The 23,856-nt window shown below is 45.3% G+C and overlaps 1 protein-coding gene across 5 annotated transcripts in view; it reads right to left on the minus strand.

Annotated features, from left to right (window-relative positions):
- Positions 1–23,856, minus strand: part of Pde10a (phosphodiesterase 10A) — a 419,189-nt gene that overhangs the window by 61,559 nt on the left and 333,774 nt on the right. For all 5 annotated transcript variants that reach the window (XM_055615961.1, XM_055615960.1, XM_055615964.1 and 2 more), the window contains 2 exons: positions 22,420–22,548; positions 4,870–4,898 (listed from right to left, as the gene is read on the minus strand). In XM_055615961.1, coding sequence (XP_055471936.1) covers positions 4,870–4,898; positions 22,420–22,548 — 158 coding nt within the window. The remainder of the gene's footprint in view (positions 1–4,869; positions 4,899–22,419; positions 22,549–23,856) is intronic.

Consider the following 23,856-nt stretch of genomic DNA (forward strand, 5'->3'; position numbering starts at 1 on the left):
ACCCTGGTGTGGCTTTATGGCTGCTGAGAATGAGAGGGTAAAACAGGTAACCGTTTGAAGCCTTGTGGAAAAGGAATGTTGCGTTCCTGTTCTTAGAACTTGTTACCCTGTGGCTTAGTGCTGAGCTTCAGAGTTAGTGGCTAGCACGGATTACCACAGGACGTGTGTGTCTTTCACACAGCATTGTCACCACGCAACCAGAAACAACTCTTCACAGACAAATGGGCTATGTGTTCACTCTCCTGCTGATAGGGTGGGCTTTGCTTGAAGCGTGAATAAGTAGATCTGATAACAGTGAGAGTCACGCCCCAGAAGTGGAAAGACACACTGAGTTGCCCCGGGAAATTATTTACATGGAACCTGCTCTGGCTTCTGCTGTGCACAGAGCTGTGCTCTTTGGAGGTCCAGAGCTCCTGTGGGTATCTGGATAACCAGCAGCAAAGGCAGAGACAGCCCACGGCCTAGAGAGGGAAGCTTCCCTCCCACATTGACAAGTTCAAGTGTCTGAAGCAACTTCAAGTGGTGGTTGATGATGAGAAGCCTGGCTTTTCTCTCCCTCAACGAGGGTGAAACTACTTTCCAGGTGAGAAACACTTGTTGGGCTGTTTGCTTTTCAGAACTAAGAATGTTTCTGTTTTTGTTTTTGTTTTTTTTTACATGTCCAGGGTATGACAACCCTTTACTTGTTCTTTGGAAGCTGTGCTGGTTAATGCTGTCCACTTGACAGGATCCGGGAAGCACAGAGGCTACGAGCTTCTGCATGTCACGACTGAGAGGAGGTTTCTAGGCTGGACAGCTTGAGGTGGGCCAGCTGGCCCTGCATGGAGACAGCAACATTCCACGGGCTAGGGTCCCAGGCTGCGCTAAAGGACAGAAGTGACCCAAGAGCTCCAGCACTCAGCTCTCACTGCGCTCAACTGCCATGTGACAGCTGCTGCCATGGCTTCCCAACAGGATACGCTGTCATCAGCCCCCAAACTGGGAGCCAAAACAAGCCCTTCCTTCCTCAGGCTGTCTACCGTGGGTATTTTGTCTCAACAATAGGGCAAGTCACTAATACAATTTCCAAGTCCTATGGACCTGTTAATTAGCAAAGTGACAGGGTCTCAGCTGGCCTGCTACATGCTTGTGCAAAAGCATTATCTCAAATCATACAAAGTGTAATACTTCCGTCTCCTCTACCCCTCTCTCTCATATACAAACACTATACACACACCACAGTAACAGGCAGTCATACATACACACCTGGAAATGCAGATATAGACACACGCATATGTAACACACTCACATATACTCAGGTACACACACACACACTCACAGGGTAGAGCTGATACGTATTTACATTAACACACACTTCAGGCCGTGGGTTTCGTAAGTGATTGACACTTGCTACTTTGTCTTAACAAGATCTGCTCTCTCACTCTCCACATGTCCTTTGTTGTTTTCTGCTATTTGGGTTGGAATTTTTTAACATGTTGTTTTGCTTTTATTTTAGTTTCTTTAAGATAGCCTCTAAGGTAGTCCAGCCTGGCCTCAAACTCCCTTAACATGGTAGAGGCTGGCCCTGAACTCCTGTTCCTCCTGCTCCAGCTGCCTGTGGGGCTGGTATTTCTCCTTGGGGATCCTGAGGGCAGTCCACTTGAGTTTACGCCCACCTAGACAGAAGACCCCATCTTCCACCCATTCACAGAGAAGTGCTGAGTCTTGACATTCTTGCCTCCCCGCTTCCTCTGCCTTATTTGTTTAGTTATAACTAGGTTTTCTGCAGAGGCACTGGAAAACCCCTTGGGGTGGGGGGTGGGGGCTGGAGAGATGGCTCAGCAGTTAAGAGCACTCGCTGCTGCTTCTTCTGGAGGACCCGGGCTCACTTTCCCACACCCACATGGTGGCTCACCACCATCTGTTAACTCCAGTTCTAGAGGAGCCAGAAGGTGCAAGATCCCACGAGTTTCCTGGAGGACTCCTCTTGGGCAGCTGGTCACGTGTTCCTTGGGGGAGGGCCTTCTACGGTCTAACACCCCCCCACCAGGAAAGGTTACATTCCAAAGAGGAAATCCTGGCGAGTAATCGGGGAAATGTACAGGACTTAAATACCATGGTGAAAATCATTTGTGTAAAGCCAAAAAAAAAAAAAAAAATTCCTCAAAGGAAAGAAGCTCAACCTCTCGGGGACCCTTGCTTCCGTGTGAAGGTCGGTGTTGCTCTCAGCTCAGGCTTTGGGTACATAGGAAGAAGAGGGGAGATGGCCCTCAGCTGCCATTAGGCTCAGGGAGGGTCCCACTGCTGTGTCTCCACTGTCTGCCGGAGCATTTGAATACTATGAATTTGTGTTAATTACATTTTTGATGCTCAAGCGGAGAAAGAGAAAGCAAACCGTTTTCAGCCTGTTGGAGCCTTTATCTCACACTAGAGGTCACCAGGCACACCTGTTGCGCCTGGACTGGCCACCTTCCCTTGCTCCCTCTCCCTGCCACCACCTGTTCCTGTGCCTGGGAACTCTGGGACATCTACTGCTTGCCCTAATCCCTCCAGGAAGGAAGAGCAATGGCTGTAGCCTCACTCTCTGCAGAGGGAACTGCTTGCTAGAACAGAGCTGAGGGCAGGCACCGGGCATCTCGTGAACACTGGGTTGTGTGATCAGAGGTCTCAAAGACAGGTCCTTCAGAAGGCCCCACAATGTGGTAATGGGTATTTCATCTATACAAAGGGGGGGGGGGGGGAGCTGTCTACCCCATGCAAAGGAATTATTTTGAAGTTGTCTTCAGATGGCCTTCTCTTTCTTTGCTAAATCGCACAGAACTCCAGTCAAGGAGAAAAGCTATAACAGAGATGGAACTGCATCCATAATTCTAACGACAACTTTGCCAAAGTTTCAAGACCAGCAAAGCGAAACTGAAAAAAAAAAAAAAAAAGGCTACTTACGGCTTACTTAAAACCCTCTTCCCAAAGTCATGAGTCATAAAGTAAATAACAACATCTTTGGAAAGTGATGACACGGGATCCCAGTTTAACACTGAGAGAGCCTTGGTGAGGCCCCATGATTGAGCTGACAGCAAGCATTACTTCTCCTTCAGCATTTCAGCATACTAACCAGAAGCAACGCAGCCCCTCTTTTTACCAGGCTGGGTGAAAGTGAAGACCCGAGAATGGACTCTGGACTCTGGCAAAGCGGTCTGCCCCATCCACCCAGGAACACCCTGGCAGGGGAATATTCTAACTCTGTCCCCTCGATGTCCCTGCTCCCTCAACTCTGAAGGGAGTATCCCTCATCCTCTCATCTGTCAGTAAGACACAGACATGAGCAGCCAAAAGAGGGGTGGGGAAATAAGCAGCTTTTTGCAAGTAAATGTCTGTTAAAAAAAAAAAAAATCAAAAAAAGAAACGAAACAATGAACCCCAAGAGGCACAACTGCTTGTGAAAGGTTTTGTGTGTGTGAGGAAGGACGGACAGAAAATGAATTTTAGGGGAGCATTTGCTTTGCTCTCCCAGGAGAATTCAAAATCAATGAATGATCAGTAGTCTAGCCGTACCAGTGGATGCACAAACACAATGTTAACTCTGATGGACCGATGTGTGCAGAGGCAGAAATGGAACCAGGACAGAGGGCAGCTTGCCGCAGAACCCATGGAGAGCAGGGTACACAGCAGCCCTGGTGGTCCACAGGTGCTGCTGAGCAGCGGAGTCAAGAGACAGCAAAGGAGAAAGGGATGGCGCACCAAGAAACACCAGTGGGAACATCACAAACCTGAGCTTCCCAGCTGAGTGTGAAGCTCCCCACATCAGGCTGGTCTAGTGAAAGCCAAACATTTACCAAGATCTTAATGCATTTCATGCGCCCCAGCCTTTCAATACTCAGGGGGGAAAAAAAATCAATATTATAAACAGAAATTTCAAAATGGACTCTGTTCTTGTCACAATCCTATTTCTGAGGGGATAACAGCACATGGCTATGGTATTGTGTCCCCAAGAGCCCTGGACATGCCCACGAAGTGGCGAAAGACTTGACATCTCTTCTCATCCTCTTGATGCTGCCTCTCCCTGTTCTGCTCGGAACAGCTGAGTGCCAAGCATACAGCAGGAAAGACAGGAATGTGTCTGATAACAAGCATATGACTAATCCCACGTCCCTCAAACGCCCCTCTGCCAGGGTTACAAATGTGTGCAGCCATGCCTGCCTTGTCTTTTAAGATGTGTATTGGGGATCCATATGCAGGACTAGTACTAGTGGCCCTTCACTGTATGAGTGATGCCCAGTCCGTCAGCCCAGCTTCCTATGTTGGCCAAACACCTCGGCCATCTTACTCTAGATGGCAACAGCACTCAACAGTCTCCGGGTGCTGAGCACTATTGCACTTTCATCACAGTCATCAGCCTTGGTTCTTCCACAAGCATAAAGATGGCTGGGCTGGACTGCGAACCAGGGATCTTCAGAGGCAAGGTATATAACGGAGGGGACAGGGAAGGCGGGGGGAGGAGGGAGGTGTGGAAGGGGAGCCTCAGTGGTGGACTCTGGGGTCCTGCAGAGCAGATGGTACGACAGCACGGGGAGGATGCCGAACAGTGTGGGCCTTCAGCGGTTCCTCTGGGGAAACCATAAATCCGACCTCTGTCTGCAGTCTGGTTCTAAGAACCCAGCATGGATACAGCTCCGGGATGTTCAGGTACGTGTGAGCCAGCACTCAGCCCTGGGGCCTCAATGGGCAGCCTCTCTCTGCACAAACTGCCCTTGGGGACACTTTGCAAAGGGGGGCAGAGTCTCTGCTATGCTTTCCTCACCTCCACGCTAAGGTAGCAGGGAAATTTAGAGGCAGGAACTTCATGTCTCCTATCATGGGGCAGAGTTGTAGGAAGTGCGTTCAGTTACTCACCCTGCTGACTTCCTTAGGAGTCGGTTCATCTAGGGGTGGAGAAGCAAGGAGAGAAACGATTAGCATCTGGAAGGCACACTGAGACACGTATTCACTCTCAACACACTTGTGCAAAGCTTCCTCTTAGCAAGTCTGAGAGTCTTGGTTTTCAAGACTGTAAAGGTTAAACTTAATAAATGGAGAGAATAAATTTGGGGAGATTAAATATCACATCAACCCTTCGTGCAGATTACATTTTTAAGATTCTAAAACACACACGTGGTCCACACTGGCACAGGCAACTCTACGGACAGACACTGGTGGGCTACAAAGATGCAAGAGAACAAAGTTACAATCCCCAGAAATGCCACGTGGACCCATTAGTTTATGTGCTCTAAGGAGAGATCCTGGCAGACATGCAAAGACCTAGCTCCTTCTCTGAAATGGCAAGTGCCCTGACCCAGCAAGTAGCACACACCCCTACCCTTAGCAGTTACTGTTGAAGTGACAGTTATGATTGTCAGTTCATCTCCGTGAGGCCTCCAGGACTGGCCACTAGTGCTGGTTTTACGAAAGGGGGTGTCAGTTTAACCTCCAGGGTATAGGACATAGAGTCTAGGGCGGTTTGTCAGCTGCTAAGGCTCTGCCCACCTTTCAAGATCCAGCATGCTGTTTCAGTGTTGCATCCTTTCTCTGAAATAAGCTACATCTTTGCAGGTATCTCTGTGACGGTTCCTGCATCATCTTCAGCCATCTAAGTCTGTCTACAAGTACGGTGCAGGTGCACCAGAAGCTGAAATTGCCCTGTGATTGCAGACACAGTCAAAAACAGCCCGAGCACGAGCTCCCAAGTTCAGACAGGTCTGAGCATCCTCTGTTTTTACTGTTGTTTTGAGACAGGATTTCTCTATGTAATCCTGGGTATCCTGACACTTGACTTGTAGACCAAGGTGGCCTCGAACTAATGGAGATCTGCGTCCCTGTGCCTCCTGAGTGCTGGGATCAAAGGCGCGTGCCACCACCCTTTTTCCTTTTAGTGTCCCCCACCAACCCATCACTGGTTCCCAGTGTGGTGTGCAACCAATTTCCACTATGATACCAAGTCTCGTCCCAGAGAACACTGTGGCTTTCAAGAATAAGCCATTTGATTTCAGCACTGGCTGCTCCACTCTGTCAGTATGTGTTTAATGTCTGTGGGTACTACGGGTAACGGCTGAGGAACTGCGTTAGGACTCCTCTGAGAAGGAAGCATGTACCAGGACTGAGCCACTTCTGAACCCTCCTTATTGAAGGAGCATCGTGGAATTTTTCACTTTCTCTTCACCGATTTTATCTTTTCCTAAACCTCTCTGAAAATGGAACAATTAAATCATCATTGGTTTATTAGTGGATTCTAAAGATATAGAGGGCTTGGACTGGTGTATATATATATATATATATATGTGTGTGTGTGTGTGTGTGTGTGTGTGTGTGTGTGTGTGTGAACTCAGTAAGCATGGCTTAAAAAGCAAACTGGCTGGTATGGTGGCATGTGCCTAACAAGGCTGGGGCAAGAGGAACAAAAGTTTGAGGCCAGCTTATGCAGTGCAATGAAAGCATGTATCAAATTTAATTAATTGATTGATTAATTGATAATTATCAAACACAATCATCTTCATCAGTGTCCAGTGTGGAGCCACAGGGTTTGGTGAGATTGGGTACCAAAATGGAAAAGAGCCCAGTCAAGGGTGGTGCTAGACTTTCGCTCTCTCCATCACCACAGAGAAGAACAGTTCCAGGGTCCAACATCTGTCCCTGCTTTCCTCGTTTACCTGGCTTATTACTTCTTCTATCCAAGTACTAACCAGGGCCAAGACCTGACATATTACTTCTCAAGCCAGTGTGCATAAGATACAGTGCCTGCATACATCTATAGAACCAACTATCTTTGGATCTATGGGCAATTTAAAGTATCTGAAAGAAAACTTTTGCCTTACAGATGATTTCCAGGGTTTCACCTTGGAACTAATTTAGAAATGTTTTCTCCGCTGCCTCTTCCTCCCCATCCTCTTTATCTGACTTGGCTCTTATAATTTATGCTAAATGAACATCAAGTCTATTACACACAAAATACCGTATTGAGGGCGATCAAGAAATCCATGTTCTGTCATCCATACTTGGCAGTTTCACTTATTGAACTCTCCTGTCCAAGAGATTTAAACGTGCAGAAGGAAGGGGTTTAATTCTATTCTATGGTGGAGGAGCTCAGGGGAGCAACGGCAAGCCCTTGTCTGCAGGGCTGACCCGGCTGTGCTCCCTTGAGGAACTGCTCTTCTAGGGAGCCATGGATTATCCTAACATTGGAAATTGTTACTGAAAACAGAATCATTCTTAAAAATAAATAAATAAATAAATAATAATAATAATAATAATAATAATAATAATAATAATAAGCAAATATAAAAGAAGAACCTCGCCCGTCCAACCCGTTTTGTTACTATTGCTGGTAAGCCAGAGGAATTGCAAGTCATAGCCTCAGTTTGGAATGCTGCCCTTGCTGCTCCCAGCAGCACTCACCACTGACCTGCTGGTGGGTATTTCACACAGTCTAAAGGCCAGGCTCCCTTTGAATGGCTCTGTAAAGGATAGTGGAAAGGAGGGAACTGGCTTGGATAACAGATTATAAATTATTCACGAACATCAAAATATCAGTAGAGAGGGATCACAGCAGAGGACCATGGTTTCCAGGAAGGAGAGGGCCTCTTCCTTAAATATGTGCCTGTTCAGCACCTACTCCCTAGATACTAGGGAGGATGCGTGCAGGTACCCAGCTCTACTCTCAGGAGGGGTGCACGTCATTGAGATAGACTGATGAGGAAACAGGACAACTATGCCTGTGCTTGCTAAATACAGTTGTTGGTTTTTTTTCCAGAAAGGAAAACTTCATCCAAACTTCATCTTAATGATGTTTAAAAGCCTTAGTAAGAACAGGGCTGGAGGAAAAGAATCCCCTTGGGGGATTCCTAGTACTTAATGGTGTCCCTTTCACAGTAAATGCTCCCTTTAAATATTTTATAAGTCTTTATAAACGTGTGGGTATTTGTGCTTTGTGCTCACTTTCGATGTTTCCTTGGTGTGAGATGGGATTATAATAATGGACACACATTTGTAACAACAGATTAAAGAAATCCAAACTCTTTGGGGCAGATATGAAATGTTCCTGCGGCTGCTGTCACACACTCAACTCTGGACTTATTGAAAGACCCCAGGAGTACAGGGACTAATCTTACAAGTGACAAGTGGGGTTACATGAGGCTAAACTGTTCTTCCATGCAAGAAATAAAAATAAAAAACCAAAACAAACACAAAAACCAACTAGCAGAAGGAAGAGACAGCCTGCAGATTATGAAATAGGGTCTACAACTACACATCAGACAGAGGATTAACATTTAGGGCATATAAAGAATTGTAGAAATTGGTCCTGTGGGCATTGCTTGGTGGGTGATGGGAACCTGATCTCGGACCCCTCAGCAGACGGTGAAAAAGCCAGTCACGGCAGGACATATTTTTCACCCCTGTGCTAGGATCCAGATACGTAGGTCTTAGGAGCTCAATGGCTGGTTTCTCTAGCCAAATCAGCGAGCTCAAGTTCAGTGACAGGCCTTGTGCCAAAACATACGGGGGAGTACACAGAGAACACCCGATGCCAACCCTGCCATCACACGCATGCACACATATCTGCTGTATACACCAGCTTGCACACACATGTGCCAACCAGTGAAAGGATGAGACTGTCTCCACAGAGGAGATTCAAACGGTCAATAAATGCTTGGGTAGGCGTTCAGCTCCCTTAGCCATCAAACAAATGCAAACCAAAACTGTTTGGGGATTCCATCCCCCACAGTCAGGGTGGAAGCAGACAGTAACAGACACTGCTGGACGTGCAGAGAGGGAAGAGCCCGATTTTCTGCTGGTGGGAGTGTAAACGGCTGCAGCCGCCACAAGCGGCTTCGAGAAGCTACAACCCGAGCCACACCGTTCACTCTTGAGGGCAGGCCCAGAGGGCGAATTCAACACTACACAGAGACTAGCACATCCTCACTCACTGCTGCGGTGTTCCCAGCAGCCAGAAGCCTAGCCGGCCTAGGCCGTCGGCAACCAGTGGGCAGCAAGGAAGATGTACGGCAGGAAAAGGGGTTCTACTCAGCTGTAAAGAAAAATGAAGCCATGACATCTGCAGGCAAGTGGGTGGGGTTCGGAATCACAGTTATGCAAAACAAGCCAGATTCAGAGAAATGTGCATTTTCTCTTGTCCGTAGAAGCTAGATTTAAAACTCATTCCCCCTCTCTCCTCTCTCTCTTTCTCTTTATGTGTGTGTGTGTGTGTGTGTGTGTGTGTGTGTGTGTGTGCATGAAACCAATCATGTTAAACTAGTACTTCCTTGTACCAGGGAAGCAGAGCAAGCAGGCCAACATTATACCTGCTTCAAACTGTACAGCTGTATTTCGCTAGATTTTCCAATAACTAGAAATATTAAGCAGCTTTTTGGTAGTCGTTCAAATGCTTATCTCTTTTGGTATAATGACTATTCAAGTATACTGCCTTTTTTAAAACCTCAGTGAATGTCTAGAGACATATACTTAGCAGCAGAACATAGCACCACGCTGCTGACCATGCCAAAAGACTTCGTGAAGTCAGCGAAAGAAACCAGCCCTGTTATCACTTCCAGTGATAAGTTTCATTCACTCATGACACCGTAACACAAAACCCCAAGCAGAAAGAGCAATGCTGGAGATGTTTAATGCTTAGTCCCAAATTACACTCCAGAGCTGTACTTACAAAACCCAGTGTGATACTAGCATAAAAAAGGCACACACTGGGATGGAATAGCAGACACAGACAGACGTGCGCGCTACAACAGCCGCGCAAAACATACAATTCTTTAACAATGGTGTGGAGAAAGGTGGGTTTCTACAGGCAGAAGAACCAAACTGGATCCAGGCCTCTCACGCTGCAGAGAAATCAATTCAAAATGGGTCAACCGCTTTCATGTAAACTGACTCTAGGAGCTGAAACTTTGCCAGCTGAGCTAGTAAAAGCTTCCTCGGCTCACCAGAGATGCCGCCTAATTACATTTGCCATCAGTTGGTTCATTTGTCAAATCCTAAGTTCTCAAGACCCGACGAGACAGGGCTGACACTTGGTATTGGCCAGCCGCCACTGCGGATGAAAGAGTGAGGACAGCAGAAGAGCCGCTGGAGCTGGTCCAACTCAAACCAGTCAGAAAAAGCCTGACGGTCATAACCGGCACACTGTGAATGATGTGAGATGATTGTAACTGTCACTCTTTGAATGGTGTGCAAAAGATGATTATAACTGTCACACGCTGAATAGTGTGTATATTGTCCTCACTTTGCTTGTTTTTACCTGCTGTCATAAGGCCACAAATTGGCCTACAGACAGTGAACCCTAGGATACTAAGAATAGCTCCCTTTCTGCTGCAGATCATATTTACTCTAAAGACCAGTTGGCAGTGACAAATAACTTTTGTTTTACAACGAGATAAAAATAATACAACCTTAAATCATCTAACCACAAACAATTAATGGCAGTGGAGACAGATTCAGTATTTCCAAATTAGCCATTTGCTCCCCTGATATCTATCCTTTAAACACGCCACGTTAAACACTTTATAAGACATGGTGGGGGCCGTGCTAAGCCAATGGATGGCAAGCTTTGCTAGCAAGCAATTCCTAATGCAGAACATCACAGAACTGCATGCCTGTAGGTTAAAACACAAGCTTCTTCAATAAGTGAAGAGGCTAGTAGCCTCCTCGAGAGAGAAAGTGATCCTTCTGGGACTCAGTTAAGACAGAATTAATGTGTGTTGTATAATCTATAAGTGAGTGTGTGCGCGTGTGTGTGTGTGTGTGTGTGTGTGTGTAGGCCAGAGTGAAATGTCAGGTGCCTTCCTCTACCACTTCCTCATATATATTTTTAAAACTTGTGTTATTACCATTGTATGTGATGTGTGTATGTGAATGCAGGCTTGCATGCACACGGTCTGAGTGCGGAAGTCAGAGGACAACTTTCTGTGATGATGCTCTCCTCTCAGCATAGGTTGCAAAGCCGAGGCTTGGATCAACAGGCTCTCGTGGAAAGCACTTTCACCTGGCCAGCCGTCTTGCTGTGATTCTTGACTTCAAAACCCTGGAAGTGACTCAACTATGTTTATTACACTGAGGCTTCACCATGCGTAGTGATCACATTCGGCCAAAGACAGCTCAGCGACAAAGAACATGCCCTGCAAATACCACAGCAGAGGCGGATCCCACAGCCCAGGTGCCAAGAGACTCAAGACTGACTGGAAGGGGTTAAACGTTACTAGAGTCCATATATGGAACTGGAAAAAAAGCAAAACAGGTTGCTTAGTGCAGAATTAGACAGGCAGGGGCATCAGTAGGAGGGGAGATGGCAGTGTCACAGGTGTGCTGTGTCCTCAGCCTGGTGGACAATGCCACAGCTGGTTCACCAGGAAGTATTTTTTATGTATCTGGCCGACATTTGTGATCACCCTCATCAGAGGCTGGCCCTGTGTCGGCCTATACTGAGGTTCCATTGCCGTGTTAGAAGTGTGGAAGCAGGCACAGGAGGTTGCCAAGGTAAGGGTTAGGTGGCTAGGCTCACTCTGAAACTGTCTGGTTCAAAGTCTGTACAAGATGTGTTACTCGACAGGACACTGCCATGAGAGCCCTTGAGTCCTGCTGGGAACCGGGAAGAACTCTTCCTGTCCCAACAACACAGCTTAACTCAGAGCCATGACTGACCAGAGCAGAGTCAACTGAGCATGTGCAGAGGGGCACAATGTCAAAAGATACAACCAATTAGTTGTCACATGGGAAAAACCTTTCACTGCAATGAAGAGGAAATTGAACACAAAAATCAACAGGAAGAGGCTGACAGATGACAGCTGGTTTCTGCGGGTTGTCAGGAAACTATCATTTGTGTATTTGAACATTTTGAAATTGAGAATGGTGTCAGTTTAGGACAAACTAGAGAAGGTAGCTCATATTCTGACACACGGAGGAACACAAAACCAGATTCCCAACTTTAATGATGACATTCAGTGTATGGTTTGTAAAGTCCAGACCTCACGTCCCCTACCCCTGAGGAAGACTCAGCAGACCCCTGGCCACACAGTGCAGGTCAGGGCAGTGTGGCGCCCCGGGGGGGGGTCACACGGCAGAGGTTATCACACGTGGCTCTGCCTTTGGCAGACGCTCACAACTGAGTGGGTAAGGAACACATGCTTCTCCACACCAAAGCCATTTTTAAGTGTGCTTAACAGAGGGCAACAGAGAAACTTTCCAAAGGTATTAAACACACACACACACACATTAGAAAGGAGAAAAATAAAAATTATCATTCAACAAAGATTTCAAAACAAAACAAACAAACAAACAAACAAACAAACAAACAAAAAAAACATAGTTTGAAATCAGAAAGAAGAAGAAGAAATCATAACTTCCCCCAGCAGGTGGCAGGCTGTCTACCTCTTCTCAATGCCTGAGAAACCTCAGGGCGAACTTCCAAGGGAGGGAAATGCACTGGTGAGGATGAGAAAGAAGCTTGGCTGGGAAGGTGGCTGTCCTGCCTCCTTCACCCACAGCCAAGGCCGGCAGGCCCCACTTGCTGCCTGCACCCCCACAGCTCTGCGGTCATTGCCCTGCTAAAGCCTCTTCTAGAGGCTCCCATTAGCTCGCCGAGGAACTGCTGCCCCACAGGTTTCCACTAATCCATGATTCCATGCAAAACATACCCTGGAAATAAGAAAGGTTGGGGAAGAAATGGCAGCTCCCTCAGATATTTGCATTTTCAAGCCCTGAAATGTTTGGTTTCTAAGCTTCCCAGGGTGCTCTGCTGAACCCAGGACTGTTGACTTAATTGTTTTTGTTTTTGTTTTTGTTTTTTCCTTGTAAGAGTGGTAGAGAATTGTGTGGCCTTTTCCCTCTTTCTCTTTAACGATCTCGCTGTTGGTGGGAGATGAATCAAGGAGAAGACTTTCTACAGAACCCACTAGGGTGCCTTTCCTCAGTATCCACCTACTTCTGTACCTACCGGGTGCCCCATGTGAAACCACCCCAAAAGCCTCTCGGAGTCTGCGTCACAGCATCAAATACTTGGAAAGAGGCTCACGGGCTTGCTTGGTTTTCCACCCACACCTCTGTCGAAGCCACAGGGGCACTTAGCCATCCTTCATTTTGAAAGTCTGTTTGAAGTGACAAGCAATGCATCTCCTGAGTTCTTATCTGTGTGGAAGACAGCTCCGTTGGGTCCCTCTGAAGAGCAGGTACACGGCTCTCTTCAAATAATTCCCCTATGTTTCTCCCAGTAGGGGAGGTTGGAAGCCCTTGGTCCTCTGTGTATTGGTGGGAAGCAACAGGATCTTTGAAATATGGAGCCTGGTGGGGAGTCATTAAGGGAGCCCAGCCTACCAGGCATCCTTTTTCAAGATGTAATCTCTACAGGAATGTCCTCTGTAGCTGTGACATCATCAGGCCAGCGCTACGCCCTTGAATCTCCAAAACTGCAAGCTTAATAAGCTTCTTTCCATTGTTAACTCAGCCTGCTTCAAGTAACAAAACCAGGTCAAAACGGAAGGCTAAAAAAACCAAAAACGTTTGAAGTACCTTTAATCACAAAGTTCTCTGACTCTCTTACTGTCAGTATGATCTAAACACTCTTAACTTCCATGATAAAGCACAAGCACCTCCATGTCCTCTACCTTCAAAAGAACCCTTGTCTACCCAATGCAATCACTTAATAGACACAGAAAATGAATATTAGAACAAGTGCTCACACACCTACTGAAATCCTACCCAGTGGTCTCACTCACTGTTCTGTTGCTACGAAGAGACACCATAGCCAAGGCAACTCTTATTTAAAAAAAAAAACATAAAAGCATCTAACTGGAGGTTTGCCCTACAGTTGCAGAGGGTTCGTCTATTATCGTCATGATAGAAAGCAGACAGGCGTTCTGCTGCAGTAGCTGAGAGCTTTAACATCACGATCCACAGCCAACAGGGGGAGACAGAGAGACAGAGACAGAGCCGGAGACAGAGACAGACAGACAGAGGGCCTGGTGTAGGCTCTTGAAATTCCAAAGCCCATTCCCCAGCCACACACCTCCTCAAACAATGACACACCTACTCCAGTAAGGCCACACCTCCTAATCCTTCCCAAACAGTTTATCAGCTGGAGACTAAGCATGCAAATGTTTGGACCTAAGAGGACCCTGCCCATTCCAAACACCACAAGTGCCTTTCACTACGTTTGATATAAAATTAATCTCTCAGATATCCTGTAATGTTCACGACTTTTGTCACACCTGGCTGTTGGGCCTGGGCTTCCCTCTATTCAATCACAACCCCTGGTGTCCTTTTGCAGAGGAGAGTGTAGACCCTCCTCTTGATACATGGTTTGCTCACATTATACTTTCCATCAAGTATTCTTAGCATTTCATATTTAGGTTCTAAAGTGTACAGAAACCAAAGGGAATGTCCATTAACTCTACTTGAAAACACTAAACCATACTGGCTTTATAACAACCAACTTGTGACCAAATATCACGTGTTTACATTTTTGGGACAGTAATACAAAAATGTATGAAAAGTCTTGCTTCAGTTTCAAAAAGTTGAGCCACTGTTTTGAGCCAATGGAATTCCTCAGTTCCCACAACCACCACACCTGTGAAACAGAAGTGTGAGCCGATCTGAGGAGGCAACAGGTGACAAGGACACTGAAACCCAATTGACTCATCTGTACCACAGAGAAGTCCATGAGAATCCACAAAACAACAACAACAACAACAAAAACCCTCAAATTATCAAATCCTCAAATGTATTTGAAGGCTTTACTTAAATTTCAAGATATTCACATTGTTTTTAGAAGGTCCAGCCTGAGCAGTACTTGCCCACATCTCCAGCCTCCTGTGATGCTCCAAAAAGGCTGTGTCTGCTTTGACATTTTCTTATAATTACCCCTCCCAAGCAGCTTAGTCTTCGTAAGGCCTTTTAAGGACTAGATCCTATCTTCTTGTTGACCCTTATTGTCCCTTCCAGAGACAAGAGCTGATCTTAACAAAGACAACGAGGTACCACCCTTTCTTCTCTGCTCTTCCTAAAACTGAATCCGAGAGTCAGGATGGTGGTATCAAAACAAGAGAAAGGGAAGGAAATGAAGCAAAAAAAAGAAAAAAAAAAAAAAACATGAATAGCAGGGTAACACAGAACAGAGAACAAATACAAAAAGTTTGCCACCGTGTGCTCCCTCGCACAACCCCCTGCGCCAGCTTCGAATACGGGAGAACAAACAAACAAGCAAAACCCGTTTTCCAGCTGGGAATCTCAGAGGACAGGACTTCAATCAAAACTGCCACGGCAGAGTGAACAAGAAGGGGAGGCCACATTTGCTTGTTATTTTAACCCAGTTATGCTCTGAGCTGAACTTCCGCACTGGCCACCTTGCCCGCCCAGCCCTCGGCTTCCTGCCTCACTGCTGCTCCCCTAGAATTCTCCCCTCCACTCTTCCCGTGCTCTCAGAAATCCCGCTTAACCCAGAAGTCCTGCTTAACCGCTTCGGCTTCTTCTCAAAGCTCCTTAGCCTGTGTCAGCTCGACCTTTAATCTTCTGGATGCCCTGAGGCCTAGCCCTGGCCTCAAACCCAGCAAATAACAAAGAGTCCTGCAAAGCCCATGTAAACTAGGGGACCAGGCACAGAGACAGTGAGTCTGAGTGAGATGGACACAGTTTCTGACCAGCTCCAGGCTGAACAGTTCCCTAGTCCAGGGGTCACTGATGGCACCACACATGTCCCATCTCAGTTCTGTCTTCACCACCGAAAGATGCCTAACTCCATACCTCCATCACTGAACTCCATGACAGTGTCATACATCTGCCACCATGAAGTGCAAGTTCCCTGACAGCAATGACACAGGAAATACCGCTCCTGTGGCACTGAAAAGAGCCAGGGACACAGGCAGTCAGCGGTTCTCAACACAGAAGCCATGTGTTACTGGCTCAAGGCCAGCACTGAATTTTGAACTTTCATTGGACTCTACTAGATCTTTCTAATATACACAACCAGAAATGCAGACATAACCTGTTCTAAGCACTTGTGAGATGATGATGATTGCAACAAAGGAGCTTCTTAGGGAAGAGCCAGTTCTTTATTTGTTTTTCTCCAGTTGTGCCCTCATGGCCGGTAACCAATGGGTATCTGTGAATTGGTAACTGAATGATCAGCCTGGAAAGCATGACACACAGAATCATATACCATGTACAACAACCACAGTCAGTGTTTTTATCAACCTGACACAAGTTAGAGTCACTTAGAAAGAAGGAATCTTGCCTGAAAAAAAATGTCACCATCAGACTAACCTGTAAACAGGACTATGTGGCATTTTCTTTGTTAATGGTTGATGTGGGAAGGCCAGGCTGACAGTGGGTGGAGCCTTCCCTACATGGGTGGTCCTGGGTAGGATAAGAAAAAGGGCTGAGCAAGTAAGAAGGAGCAAGCCAGTAAGCAGCACTCCTCTATGGCTTCTACCTCTTCAGGTTCCTGCTCTGATCTTGCCCTGACATCGCTCCGTGATGAAGTTGGGACCTTAGAGTTGTAAGAGGAAATGAATCGCTTCCCCACAAGTTCTCTTTAGTCATGGTCTTATATTACAACAGCACAGAATCCAGCCAAGACACTGGCGTCTCCAGTGGGCACTTCTACTATTAAGTTTTCAGAAAGGTCTTAAGAAGCAGACTTAAAGCAATAAGAAATTGTTGTGCCGCTGCCCTTCACAGGTTTTTAAGTTTAAAAATCTGTCATAGCTGAAACAAAACTTCAAATGCTAAAAAGAATCACAGCAACTAACATTTAAGCAGCATCTTTTTTTATGCAACTAGAAAATAAAAATTATACAAAGGAACCTCAACGAAAACAAGTCTTTCCCAGAACCTAATAGTTGATAAAATTTTTACTCCTCTGAATCTCTTAGAGACGAGACCTCTGCTTAGAAAACGCAGTGTCTTTGAGTGCATAACTAAAAGGCACCACCAATTCAAAGACCCTACAGAAACAGCTCCAGAAGTCAAGCTAGTCCATAGCAAGTAAATATACTTGAATCTGTTGCCTAGACACTCTCAATACTGTAATGATGAGACTTCATTTTTCGTGTTATTAGAACCTCAACCTGAAGTCTGGTTCAGAATCACAAGCCGTCTCACTACCAAGTGGCACACTTACAAGACACAACAGCAGGGTAATAGAGAGACACAATTAACAGAACTAACTCAATGTATCAATTACTGCCAGTGCCATCTCCTATCCATCCTCCAGCTGGTAGATTCATGGTTACTTATAACTCGCATCAAAGCATTCAACACATGACTTCCACTGCCAAAAGCAAATGAACACACGATTTCAAAGTTTTATGTTGATAATGTAATTTCAGTTGCTGAGATAAAATAATTACAAAGAAATAAAAATCATTTTCATATCAAGGAAAAGAAAGAAAGATGCCCAAAATTATGTCCCATGAAAACCATTTCGGGCATGTCTTGTTTTCTTATTCACAGTGTGTGCATAGTTCTTTAGTGTCCTGCAGCAGACTGCAACCTTGTAAGACTGCACATTCTAACAAAGGAACTCATGCCTCATTAGTTTAGGATGAATTACACTTTACACAAGCATAGGCCCCATCTGTTAGACATTCACAAGTTTATAACCAGTTAAATCTGAATCTTGAGGCATGAAATATCTAAGAGTTTCATTGGATAACAATAAATCCTATCTCTAGAATCATGAAAAAGAGAAACAAGTGTGATAACTACACTTTTGCATAAAAAATTTTTCATGTAAAAATTTTAAATTTGAGGTAGCTGATGGCAAAAATGCTTTCATTATTAATGAATTAAATGATGAAAGCAATGGCAGCACCTATTCTAGAACACTCCACACACCACAAAGGACAGTCCTCTGCCGACAATTTATAAATTATTTAGGCTGATTCACCACCCTCGAGTACTAAATAATCTTCCTTCAGATATTAATATTCCTTCGGAATTTGGGGTCTTATTAAAACTCATCTCAAATAACATAATGATATCAAGGGCACCAAGTGTGGTCATGTCGAGTGCCACTTCACCGCCCTCTGTAACCCTGCCCACACTGGTAACCAAAGAAGATGAGACAGACACTGATGACAGCCAAGGTAATGTTTGGTCTTTCCTGTCCGTAACAGGACAACGTTGGCAGTATGGAATCATGGCCCATCCTCGAGACTCTTGCAAGAGATGCGGAGGACTGGGCCTCTGCATAGCCTCGTGTTTGTGCTGTGCGTGGACAGAGGTGTGCAGTACTAAGTGAGTGTGCAGTGACCTCTGAGTCCCAAAAGGTACCAGTTGGGACTGTCATACTTAGTTCACATACAAGTGAACATGAAGGTATAATGTTTAGTGGGATTAAAGGTGAAATAAAATCTCACCATAATTTTGTTTCTTCCCAAGTGCATCTAAAGGAATTCCTTAGAAGTTATCCTCTATTTGAGGAACTCCTGACTCTTGCCACGTGACTGCAAAATAGCTTATAAAGGAAATAAGCCGCAAACCTCAGCTTCAAACAGCGCTTTGGATGGACCATTGGGAACTTAGATTCGAGGTCAGCTTCAGAAAACAACTTTTGGTTCTGGGGAGACAGCTCAGTGCGTAGTGCATTGCTTCCTCCAACATGACAGCCTGAGTGTGACCCCACACCCATGAAAAAGCTGGGTGTCCGCTTAAACTCACAATCCTGAGGCTGGAGACATGGAGGCTGAGACTCAGTCTCAGAAAACAAGGTGGATGACTCCCAAGAGCAAACCGTGGGTTTACTGACCTCTGCACACATGACCACGTACACACACACAGACACATACAGACAGATGCCTTTCAGCTGTACAAAATGTTACATGTATGAAGTGGAAATGGTAAGATATACTGAGAACACACACATTGCTCAAGCGCTGATTTGAACAGTCAAGCGGTCACCCCCATCCTGGAACCCTTTGCTCTTCCCTTCTCCCAACAGAACTACCTTACTACAAGCTGCACAGATAGACTAGGCTCACGATCAGACATCCAAAAGGAGAACAGTGAATCACAGCCTTCTCCTATTTGTTAGACTGGTGACCCTTCAACATGCTGTGGAGATCATGGTAGAGCTCAAAGACCACATCCTGTAGAATGACACAAGCTGCCTTGAGAGATTGACGTTATGTACAAGTTGGCCATCCAATTCAAAATTTGGTCGTGGATTTTTCAAACTAAGTGTAAAGTCGATACAAATATTACACAGAGAGAGGGGTGGGGGAGGAGAAAGAGGGGGAGAGAGAGAGAGGGAGAGAGAGAGAGAGAACAACAACAAACAAAACCTCTGAAGCCGAGACACATCTTGTATCTGGCCCCACACCACTGGTAAAAATGATAATAAACATTTCTGGTGCAGTTCACTTCCTTAGGAAGCTTTCAAATGAGCTTGGGAAAGATATGCCCAGCACCAGTGACCACGGGCTGACAAGAACCACTGGGCCAATGACCAGCCAGCTTCCTGCTTCTGCCTGTCTGTCATAACTTCCCAAAGGCCATGATGAACTCTGTGCCTCTGGAACTATGAGCTTGATAAACACTTCCTTCTATATGTTGTTCTTGTTTATGGAATTTCTTCCCAGCAGCAGAAGAGTGACTAATACCATACGTGTGTGCTTGACTTTGTGTGGTTTGTGCACAAGAGTGCAGAGACCCTAGGTGGCCAGCGATGTCAGATGCCCCTGGAGCTGGAGCAGGTGGTTGTAGGTGTTGGGGACCAAACCTGATTCTGCAAGAGCAATACTTGCTCTTCACCACTGAGCTACCTCTCCGGCCTTTATAACAATGTTACCTTACATAACAACACTAAAGTTGATTTAAAAAAAAAATTCATTTGTAAGAGCTAAATTCAACTTCATGCCCTGTGCTGCGTGGTTTTATGTCAAAATGACAAAAGTTAGAGTCGTTTGGGAAGAGGAACTCTCCATTGAGAAAATTCCTTCAACAGACTGGACTGAAAGCAAAACCGTTGTAGGACATGCTTCCTGGTTAGTGACTGATGCACAAGCCCAGCCCATGGTGGATAACGCCACTCTCGCACGGGTAGGCTCAGGTGCTGCAAGAAAGGCCCGAGCAAGCTATGAGGAGCAGGCCAGGAGGCAGCATTCCTCCACGGCCTCTGCATCAGCCCCTGACTCCAGGTGCCTGACTTGTTCCAGGTCCTACACTTACTTCCCCCAGAAACAGAGGCTGTTCTGGGAGTTATAAACTCACATAAACTCTCTCCTCCCCAAACTGGTTATGGCCGAGGTGTTTTTATTACAGAAATGGAAACTCTGAGACATATTTCGTAAGTGTCATGTTTTTGTGTTGACATTATCCCTTTTTATTAAATTGAAACATGCATCATGTGTGTATGTGTGTGTCTATACATGTGTTTACTGTGTGCGTGTGTCCATGTAGACGCAAGAGTTTGGCATTGGGGGTTTCCTCAGATGTTCTCCCTCCTCAGACTTTTGAGACAGGCTCTCTCATTAGGTGTAACGCTCCCCACTTTGTTCAGGTGGCCTGGGAGTTCGAGAGATCCAGCTGTCTTTACTGCTGCACACAGGCCTGCCACTGGAGTTACTGGGGCCCACCACTATGCCCCGTTCTTACGTGGGTGCTAGAGATCTGGACTCAAATCCTCATGATTGTGTGGCAGGCAAGGCTGAGCCATCTTCACACACATACACACACACACACACACACACACACACACACACACTCACACTCATAATTGTAGATACTTTAAGAATCTCTACAATTACTTTTAAAACTGCTTCATGTCTCAGTGAGGAATCCTCTTTTGCAAATATTTGTTTCTGTTCTAATATGCTCAGAAACTGTAAATTAACTCAGAGAAAGAAAATGACCTGTATTTCTACATCTTTGAAGCAACCGTTTCTGTATTTCGGACAGAAATTAGACAGTTCATCACACTAGGAGCCCCATCCACAGGAATACTATTTCCTTGTTAACATAAAAGTTTCTCAAGTAGAAACTGTGTCTATGAAAACATAAAAATAAGAGGCCAAATATACCCATTTAAAAACAAAGGAAAATTATGAAATTATGCCGTGATATTCAAAGAAAACACATTCATGTTTACTCAGCTTGAGAGGAAATGTATTTGAGCTCGCATATCTTTTGAATCTACACTTCTATTTTCATGAATTATAACTGAGTCTTAAGCGATCTGTGTTTAAAAATAAATAAATAAATGCATTTTTTTTAAGCTGGAGAGGAAGCTTCGTAGTAGAGCCCTTGCTCAGCATTCATGAAGCCCTATTTTCTGTTATTTGAACTGCAGAAGCAGCTAATGAATTGAAAGGATAAGTACATTTCAAAGAATAAAAGAGGAGCACACAAAGGGAGCCTGAATCCAAATACTTGGTCTTTTATTCTTTGACAGTTTCACACATCCACATAATGAATTTTAGTCCTTCTCGGCCTCCTTCCACTGCAACTCTATTCCCAGCAAGCCCATCTTTTTGTGTGTGACCCACTGAGCTTACACAAAACTGCCTGTGTGACCGCTGGGGGAGGGTATTTGCGAGAGCACAGGCAGCTCATCAAAGAATCTAAAATTCAAAGCAGTTCTCCTCCGGTCTTCATTTCTACACTGCATCAAAAAGGGCCATCCTCATCTTACTACCGGTACCGGAGGGCCCGTGATGACGACCAGCCTGCTAGCTTCTGTGACTATGAAGGAAGGAAGGCTCAAAGGTAAGCCGAGTTTGTCTTGCAGTCTTCACAGAGGTCAGGCTTCCCTGTATAAAATGTAGAGTCTACAGATATGTGCGCAAACTGCATTCTTCTCATCAGTATTAACTGTTGGCATGGTCTGTGTACAGGCAGTGTTTCCTTGGCCAACAAAGCAGTTGTCAGGGGAATGCTGTGGCCCATGAGGCGGAAGGGCCTGTGTGAGGTACTGGGGACACTGGGGCACTCCCTGAGCCCTTGTGAAGCCTTGGTCTCCTCCCCTCAGTCTCTCTTCCCAGCTCACCAGCTGAGTCCTTCGCTCTGACACACTTCCCTGCCACTGTCATCTGCTGTTCCTGCCAGAGGCCAAAAGCTACAGGATTAACAAATCTTGAACTGGAAACTAAATGCACCTTTTTGCTTTATAGTTCACAACCTCAGATATCGCACCATAGTGACTCCAAGCTGACTAGTACAGTAAGCACTAAATAAATCCTCAACAATTATAGGCCACGTCTATTTTTTAAAGGGTGTTTCTCTTGTATTTATTCAGTTCCTCTTTCTAAAAGTGTTACCTTTAGAAAAAAAATAAAACTGACAGAAATAAAATGCCAACAAACTTCTGTTTCATGTTTTGTTTTCTAAAGCAGGAAAATTCTGGTTGTTATCCCATTATCAGTTAGGACAGTTTGGTCTAGCATCAGTACACACTCAAGGTGAGTAACATCTTACCTTCCACTTTGTTGTTTTTTCTCTTCAGCCACTTTTCTACAGTCTCTGCACTAACGCTTTCAGAAACAAACTCATCTAACACCTGGGGGTGAAGAGAAAGATAAGCCTTCACTTTTTCATCCGTCAAACCTGCAAAAGAAATCGGAGAGAACAAAATTCACCTATGCGGCAACTTTGGATGGAAAAATCCGAAAATAAAAAGACACATTGTGACACTGTGCTAAGACTTAGTAACTTCTTTCAGCTACAGAGAGCTGGCACAGGTGGTGCTTGCTTCAGGGAAGAGGGCTGCTACTCGGTATTAAGGGCAAGGCTTTGGAAGCACACTGGTGATGGTCCTCGGTGACTCTATGAACTGCCATGAAACCCTAACCACCTATGTTCAAACACTAAGACAGCATTCTATGGTAGTACCATAATAAAAGGCTAAAGACAGAACATTTTTAATGATAGATTAACGGTTTTAAATGATAGATGGTAAATCACAGCAAACAGTGGTTTCCTGACTGTCAGTGTCTGTGTCATGTGGGTGAGGTGTGCCTTTCTGTTGTATGTTATGCTGCATTAAAGCACTTGCTTTGAGGTAAACAGTTATCATCAATTAAACCTGGCACTAGCATCATGGATGGATGTCAAAGGGATTGATGAGTGTTAGCCACTGTTCATCTTTACTGATGTCAACTCAATTTCCACCCTTTCCACAGGCTAAAGACTAAAGCCTCCTTAAAGCAGAGTGCTTGGCTGACAAGGCAAGGCATATCCCTACACAGTAAGGAACTGGGTATTGGAATGATGGATGGTGTAGATCTTGTAGAAGACAGACGATGTAAGGACTAGACTCCTTTTTTCTTATGTCCACAAAAGTTGTTTCCCAGAGTCCCTTCTACTGCCATGATGACATACCTTACAGTCCTCAACCTAACCTTCCAGACACCCTTGATGTCTGTGTTCTTGTCACCCACTCAACTAGGTGGCCACACTGTGACTCGGGAAGCTCAACACATTTTCAGTCTCTGGTCTTCAAATGTTCCTCTGTCACCTCAGGAGGGTGTGTCCTGTGATCCTCCACGAGTCACCTCTTCACCTTTCTCTGAAGAGATTTTACCCCCTGGTTCCCCTTTCCTGTTACCACTACTTTCCTGTTTTTCAGAGAGCCAGGCTATGTGTGAAGCTGGGACTTGGGCTCCTTGTTATTTCAGCACATACCTATTTTCAAGTCGTGTATTACATGAAGGACCTGCATCCAAAATATACCCTTAAAAGTAAGCCGTAAGCAAACAGCCAGTCTTTAAAAATGGACCTAATGCTGAGCAAACAGTTTAACTAGGAAAATGTGGATATCACAAATAAACACCAAAAGGGTACTAATTGGTCGTTAGTGAGCTGAAGGTAACATGGAAACGGGACTCAGCTTGCATACTTATTACAACAGCTAAA

This window comes from Psammomys obesus, unplaced genomic scaffold (genome assembly GCF_907164565.1).
Source record: "Psammomys obesus unplaced genomic scaffold, mPsaObe1.curated_primary_1811, whole genome shotgun sequence".
NCBI classification, from domain to species: Eukaryota; Metazoa; Chordata; class Mammalia; order Rodentia; family Muridae; genus Psammomys; species Psammomys obesus.